At 37.1% G+C, this 7278-nt stretch overlaps 1 protein-coding gene across 2 annotated transcripts; it reads left to right on the top strand.

The window, feature by feature from the left end:
- The first annotated feature begins 731 nt into the window (after positions 1 to 731).
- Positions 732 to 7268, top strand: RAN1 (copper-exporting ATPase / responsive-to-antagonist 1 / copper-transporting ATPase (RAN1)). Of its 2 annotated transcripts, XM_088213708.1 has the most exons (10): positions 732 to 1176; positions 1910 to 1957; positions 2336 to 2950; positions 3422 to 3851; positions 4049 to 4374; positions 4976 to 5034; positions 5119 to 5461; positions 5544 to 5741; positions 5826 to 6083; positions 6570 to 7268. In XM_088213708.1, exons 1-10 carry the CDS (start codon positions 865 to 867, stop codon positions 7044 to 7046), a joined length of 3066 nt encoding a protein of 1021 aa, XP_088069834.1. In that variant the 5' UTR covers positions 732 to 864; the 3' UTR covers positions 7047 to 7268. The 2 variants fall into 2 exon arrangements, with proteins under 2 accessions (XP_088069834.1, XP_088069835.1); XM_088213709.1 differs by lacking the exon at positions 1910 to 1957 and having other exon boundaries at positions 733 to 1176.
- Positions 7269 to 7278: the final 10 nt, after the last annotated feature.

Genomic DNA, 7278 nt, shown 5'->3' with positions numbered 1-7278 from the left:
TTAAAATTTGATGTAGTACATGCACTGATTCATTAATTAAATGCAGCATCAAATATGAGTATCACGTGCTTTTTAAGCTTTTGACTACAATTTTAAATTATATATATATATATATATGTACTCGTGCTTTAAATTAAAAATGATTTGAAGTAAGTAATTCATATCTTATTTTTTAAATTTTATTTAGAAGAATCTTACTATCATAATTATACGCATATAATTTTTTTTATTTGTAATTATATATTATATATTACGTAAGTCGCTTAACCCAGCTAATTTTTCCTTGTAATATTACGTTACCGCACATGCATTACAAACATAATGAAATCAATATGGAAACACGTACTAATTTGTATCTTAGGTTTATTAATAATTATAGGGTTATATCCAAATACTTCAATATTCTTTTTTTAAACCAAAGTCAATTTAAGCAACACCATTTTTTTAAAAAATTAACTTTATTATATTAAGTAAAATTTAAATTTATTAGATAGAAATGATTAATTTCTTTAAGAAAAAAGAAATTTATTTTCTTCCTTAATATACATATATATATACACACACACACACACACACAGATATAGATATACAAAACTATTTCACACGTTGCAGTACAACACTTAGAAATGCAAGTACAAAGTCATAGAGAAGGAAAAAAAAAATATAAAAGTTAAGGGTAATTAAGTAATTCAATATCCCTACAATCTTTTATGCACGCAATTGCTGTCTCCACCTTCGCCCTCGGAAACCTCCCCTTGGCTTTTCTTTTCCTCTTTCCTTCTCTCTGTCTTTATAAATCTACATTTTAAGATTATAGAGAGAGAAATTTTGCCGTATCCATCTCGGCTCGGTGTGCCCAAGTCAATGGCGCCGAGCGGGAGGCACCTGCAGCTGACAGCGGTCGCCGGTGGTAGAGTACCGCCGGCGACCATCGAAGATTCCGGTGACATGGAGGAGGTGCGGCTTTTGGACTCATATGAAGACGGAAACAGCGATAATTTTGTAAAAGTCGAAGAGGGTATGAGGAGAATTCAATTGACTGTGACGGGAATGACATGTGCTGCTTGTTCGAATTCTGTTGAAGCTGCTTTGAAGAGCGTTAATGGGATCTTGGCAGCAAGTGTGGCCTTGTTGCAAAACAAGGCTGATGTCGTTTTAGATCCCTCTTTGGTCAAGGTTAGTGTTAATAATTTCGTTTCCAAGTTTTCTTTCTCTCTCGCGATTAATTTGGATTTAGGCTGATGGTTTTGGTTACGGTTTCTTTTGTTTGGTTCTTTGATTTGCTTCTTAGTACTATTATTCTCTTTCTTTTTCTCTGGGAATTCTCATGGTTAACTTCTGCTTCTTGTGGTGGGTTCTAATTGCTGTTTTTGGTAATAATTTGATTTGCTTTCCATGATGATAAATAGGTGTTTTTTTTTTCCTGCTGAAGTTAGTGTTATTACATCTGGCATCTGGGTTTGAATGCTTTTTATGGTAATTTGGGAAATGGGCTAATTTCCCTTGTTTCTCGATAACCTTTGAGTTGGATCAAGAGTTACTGTTGTTGTTAAATGGGTTTGGTTTCCCTTGTTTGTCAATAATGTTTGAGTTGGATCACGAGTTAGTGTTGTTTTTAAGTAAACAATAAATCTTTGGTAGGTGTTTTCGTGCTTGAACTTTGTTAGTTTATTTCACTTTATGTTCCTGTTTTCTTGCCATTTGATTAATCTGATTCTGAAATATGTCATCCTTCAACGTTACTCATCAATGGTTTGGTTTTTGTTTGTATTATTGTTGATTCGAGCAATTGGTTGGTAGCGGTTTCTAAGGATACTCAAGAGCTGCTGGATATCCTTTTCTATTTCCTTTCTAATGTTGTTTTTTCTTTGTAGTCATGCTTGTTATTGGACTGAAGTGATTTACGCAGGTAAATCATGTGTTGGTTGACCCTCGCCTATTTTTTCCACCACAAATGGTAATTCCTATCTTCCACCGTTCAATGCTCAAACATGGATTTGAGATCTTTTCTGGAAACGTGCATCGGTTCCTCTTAGAATTTCAGACCCTTGAGGTTTCAGAGTTATAGAGATTTGATTGGAGGTTCATATGTGCCTTAATGGTCACTCACTTCTCAGAATCTTTGAAGTTTTCTCCCTGTGTCTTCCCCATCCTGTCTAAATTTTATTAACAGTTTGTGATTTTAAGAGTTTCCAATGAGAAGCTTAAGTTCTTCGTTCTTGCTGTGGCTGATTATATCCTCTCATTGACTGCATTGGTTATGACGAGAAGAATCTTACTTTTCTAAAGCCATAACTATATTTAAAGTATTCTATAACCCTGTCTTAAATTTCAGGGAGAGGACATAAAAAATGCCATCGAAGATGCAGGGTTTGAGGCAGAGATTCTACCAGAACCCTCTACAACTGGGAGAAAATCTAATGCAACCCTTTTGGGGCAGTTTACAATAGGGGGTATGACATGTGCAGCTTGTGTCAACTCTGTTGAAGGTATTTTAAGAGCCCTTCCTGGTGTCAAAAAGGCTGTGGTTGCGTTGGCTACTTCATTAGGAGAAGTTGAATATGATCCCACTGTGGTCAGTAAGGATGATATAATAAATGCTATTGAAGATGCTGGCTTTGAAGCTTCATTTGTTCAAAGCAGTGAGCAGGATAAGATCATCCTTGGAGTTACTGGGGTATTCAACGAGGTGGATGTACAGCTCCTGGAAGGCATACTTAGCCGGTTAAAAGGGGTGAGGCAGTTTCGTTTTGACTGGGCATCAGGGGTACTACAAATAGTTTTTGATCCTGAAGTTGTCAGTCCTAGATCCTTGGTTGATGGGATTGAGGGAGGAGGCAACGGAAAGTTTAAATTACATGTTATGAATCCTTATGCAAGGATGACTTCTAAAGACTTCGAAGAAACCTCAAACATGTTCCGTCTTTTTATCTCCAGTCTTTTTCTCAGTGTGAGTGCCACATATTGTCCCTCTCTTCTTCCTTTTCTGAACACGTTATGTTCCCTAAACATTTAGACATGTCCCTGGATGTGTAATATGCTTATTTTCTGCCTTTTTTCTGGTACTCAAGGTATTGCATTGTTTTTCTTCTTTTTTTTATGTGAACAAGTTTTCTCTCTTTATTTTTTTCCTCTTTTTTCTGTGATAAAATTTCCTCTTTCTCTCTCTCCACTGAACCATTTTTCTGCATATTGCTTTGCACTGCAAATGCTTGTACTCTGTCTCTGATATAAGTATCCTGCAATGCTACTGTGTTTATACGACATAAACTTGTCTATGGGCTATGCCTAATCTTCCTAACTTTTACATTGGAGCAAATGCCTAAAACAATTTCGTGGAGGCTTTCCGCTGAAGCCTATTTAAAAGAAATTAACTCTTTCCAGTAATTTAACTTTTCTTCCATTGATGAATTTGTTCCAGATTCCTGTTTTTCTCATACGAGTAGTTTGTCCTCACATTCCACTTCTGGATTCCTTACTGCTTTGGAGATGTGGACCCTTCTTGATGGGTGATTGGTTGAAATGGGCATTGGTAAGTGTTGTTCAGTTTGTTGTTGGAAAGCGCTTCTACATTGCAGCAGGGAGAGCTCTTCGAAATGGTTCGACTAACATGGATGTTTTGGTTGCACTTGGGACTTCGGCGGCTTATTTTTACTCTGTTGGTGCACTTCTATATGGTGCAGTAACTGGTTTTTGGTCTCCAACATACTTTGAAACAAGTTCCATGCTGATAACATTTGTGTTGTTGGGGAAATATCTGGAATGCCTTGCAAAGGGAAAAACATCTGATGCTATTAAGAAGCTAGTAGAACTTGCACCAGCAACTGCAATTTTAATAATCAAAGACAAAGGTATATGCCACTTCACCCTAGACTTTTGGTATGCTACTTCATGTAGGTTGGTACCTGTGTATTTCATGTATAACAATGTTTCTGAGAAGATCACATATGATAGTTTTTGTTTTAGTCTTGAAGGAGAACAAATTTGAGGCTAATGGCATGCAAAACCATCATAAAACTAATTAATGTTCACTTTATTGGCATTCTAGGTGGAAAGTGTATTGGGGAGAGGGAAATTGATGCTTTGCTAATTCAGCCTGGTGACACATTAAAGGTTCTTCCCGGTACAAAGCTTCCGGCGGATGGTGTGGTTGTGTGGGGTTCAAGCTATGTCAATGAAAGTATGGTAACTGGTGAATCTGTGCCTGTCGTGAAAGAGGTAAATTCACCTGTTATTGGAGGCACAATAAACTTACATGGCGCCCTTCATGTACAAGCTACCAAAGTAGGATCTGATGCAGTTCTGAGTCAGATAATTAGCTTGGTTGAGACAGCCCAGATGTCCAAGGCTCCTATTCAAAAGTTTGCTGACTTTGTAAGCGTTTTTTTTTTTAAATTGGATATGTTTAATGGTTATTCCATGGTTTTGGCTGCAAATAGTAAACATTCATTTAGTGCGGTAAAGAATTATATTTTTGCATTCACCTGGAAGTGAAAATTGATGAGGTGAAATGACTAAAAACTTGCATGCTGAAGAAGAGGAGCTTTCTAGAAAAGATTTTGTTTTTTGTTGCCATTTATAGAAGATATTGATATAACTTGTATATCTATCTGTGACTGTGTCCCGTTTACCTTACACTAAGAAATTTTTATTTCTGTTATATTTGGATAATAAACGTTTATCAAGTGCTATGAAGATATTTTTACTCCATTATATTTGGATAATAAACATTTATCAAGTGCTATGAACATGGAGTTTTGGTGTGATTGAGAAAGTTGATTGTATTTGACAGATAGGGCTGCCTATATGTTTTCAGGCTTGCTGTCTTTCTTGAATTTAGCCACTTGTTAGCTTAAGGTCTATACCGACTGTTTTGTAATTGTAGCTGCAATGAAAAGGTTTATTAGGATATAGAATTTTTAAATTTTCAGTAACTTAAGTACTTTGCTTATGTACTTGTGTCTCCGGGTTGCAGGTTGCAAGCATTTTTGTTCCTGTGGTTGTTGCGATGTCATTGATAACATTATTGGGTTGGTGAGTATAGATTGACTTGTACATTCACATTCCCAACTGGATTTATAGAAGAAAGACTACAAATTTTTGTTTAATTGTCTATAGGCTTATTGGTGGAATTGTTGGAGCTTACCCAGAACAGTGGCTACCGGAAAATGGAAACCACTTTGTTTTTGCTCTCATGTTTGCAATATCAGTTGTGGTGATTGCATGTCCCTGTGCTCTTGGCTTGGCAACTCCAACTGCTGTCATGGTTGCAACAGGGGTTGGGGCAAATAATGGTGTGCTGATAAAAGGAGGGGATGCATTGGAAAGGGCACAGAAGGTTAAGTATGTAGTGTTTGATAAAACAGGAACCCTAACCCAGGGGAAAGCTGCAGTTACAACTGCAAAAGTTTTCTCAGGGATGGATCGAGGCCAATTTCTTACATTGGTGGCTTCTGCAGAGGTAATTTCTTGTGGTCTACGTATTATGCTGTAGAAAAATGCTGATGGCCAATAACATTAATTCTTACATTCTCCATGCATAGGCTAGCAGTGAACACCCATTAGCAAAAGCAATTGTGGAATATGTTCGTCACTTTCATTTCTTTGATGAGCCTTCTTCAATCAAGGACAAGAGCGACAACAAAATATCCACTGTATCTGGATGGCTTCTTGATGTCTCAGATTTCTCTGCTCTGCCAGGAAGAGGAATCCGGTGCTTTATTGATGGAAAGCGGGTTTTGGTAATATTCAGCATAAGATGTTGCTATAGCCTAATTATATTTACCTTGGGGATTTTGCTTATTGGAGTAATATTTACTGAACAGGTTGGCAATCGGAAGCTGATGGCAGAAAGTGGAATCAGCATTCCAACCAATGTTGAAAGTTTTATGGTAGAACTGGAAGAAAGTGCCAAGACAGGCATACTTGTTGCTCAGGATAATAACTTGATTGGTGTTTTGGGTGTTGCAGACCCATTAAAAAGAGAGGCTGCTGTAGTTGTGGAGGGTCTTCTTAAGATGGGTGTCATACCTGTCATGGTTACAGGGGATAATTGGAGAACTGCGAGGGCTGTTGCCAGGGAGGTATGTATATTTGATCTATTTATGCAATGATCTCAATACAATTTTGACCCTTAAACTGACAATTAGAAGATTTGTTCTTGAAGAAACGCCTACACATTAAAGCACAAATTCGCACTAATAGGCTCTGATTGATAAATGGAAATATGTTTTAAAGTTTTATTTCCTAATTTATGTATGTTGATATTGTTGATTATATTTGTAAGTGTATGTATTCTGTGGTATTCAAACATAAATAAATATAATCTTCTAGAAAACACTAAAGCAATCTATTGTTTTTTTTTTTGAAACTCAATCAAATTTGTCTGATCATATTTTAAATATTCACTTTCAGTTTTGGCACACGTATTTTGTGACAGTGCAAATGAATTTCTGGATAAAAACTGAAAAATGTTTATCTCAGCAATTGGTGTTTGGTCTTAACATTTAGCTCCCAATCACAATCGAGTGGGTTAGGTGTTTGATCAGCCTAATTATTGCTTTTGGCAGGTTGGCATTCATGATGTTAGGGCAGAGGTAATGCCAGCAGGAAAAGCGGACGTTATCCAGTCATTTCAGGAAGATGGAAGCAAAGTTGCAATGGTGGGTGATGGGATCAATGATTCCCCTGCTTTAGCTGCTGCAGACGTTGGGATGGCAATTGGGGCAGGGACAGACATAGCAATAGAAGCGGCAGACTATGTGTTGATGAGAAATAACTTAGAAGATGTTATCACAGCGATTGATCTTTCAAGGAAAACTTTTTCACGAATTCGTCTCAACTACGTATTTGCGATGGCTTACAATGTAATTGCGATTCCTGTAGCTGCAGGGGTTTTCTTTCCTTCTCTGGGAATCAAGTTGCCACCATGGGCTGCCGGTGCATGTATGGCTCTTTCTTCTGTAACTGTTGTGTGTTCTTCTTTGCTTCTGAGGAGATACAAGAAACCTAGACTGACTACCATATTAGAAATAACTGTAGAGTAGGAGAGAAGAAGTTTTAGGTGATTGGATGAAATGGGTGAGGTTGATTTGAGTTGTTAACCCAAAATTTTGGGTGTATTTTTGTTTTTCTTGATTCCTGTTTTCTTCTCGTTTGCCCTCACACACCACGGGCCATGATGTATCACCCTTTTCCATGTAAATTGTACTTGTGTATAAAATCATTGTTGTCTTATTACAAATAAAAATTACACTATTGTCTTTCCAGTTTCAGCCG

This window comes from Carica papaya, chromosome 2, assembly GCF_054855325.1.
Source record: "Carica papaya isolate Zhongbai chromosome 2, ASM5485532v1, whole genome shotgun sequence".
NCBI classification, from domain to species: Eukaryota; Viridiplantae; Streptophyta; class Magnoliopsida; order Brassicales; family Caricaceae; genus Carica; species Carica papaya.
Note: the sequence above shows the minus strand (reverse complement) of the source record. Positions and strands in the feature narration are given on the sequence as shown.

Coding starts and splice junctions, on each gene's coding strand:
- RAN1 (XM_088213708.1), top strand. CDS start 865: ATGGCGCCGAGCGGGAGGCACCTGCAGCTGACAGCGGTCGCCGGTGGT. Junction 5,035..5,118: donor TTGATAACATTATTGGGTTG/GTGAGTATAGAT, acceptor AATTGTCTATAG/GCTTATTGGTGGAATTGTTG. Junction 5,742..5,825: donor TTGATGGAAAGCGGGTTTTG/GTAATATTCAGC, acceptor TTTACTGAACAG/GTTGGCAATCGGAAGCTGAT.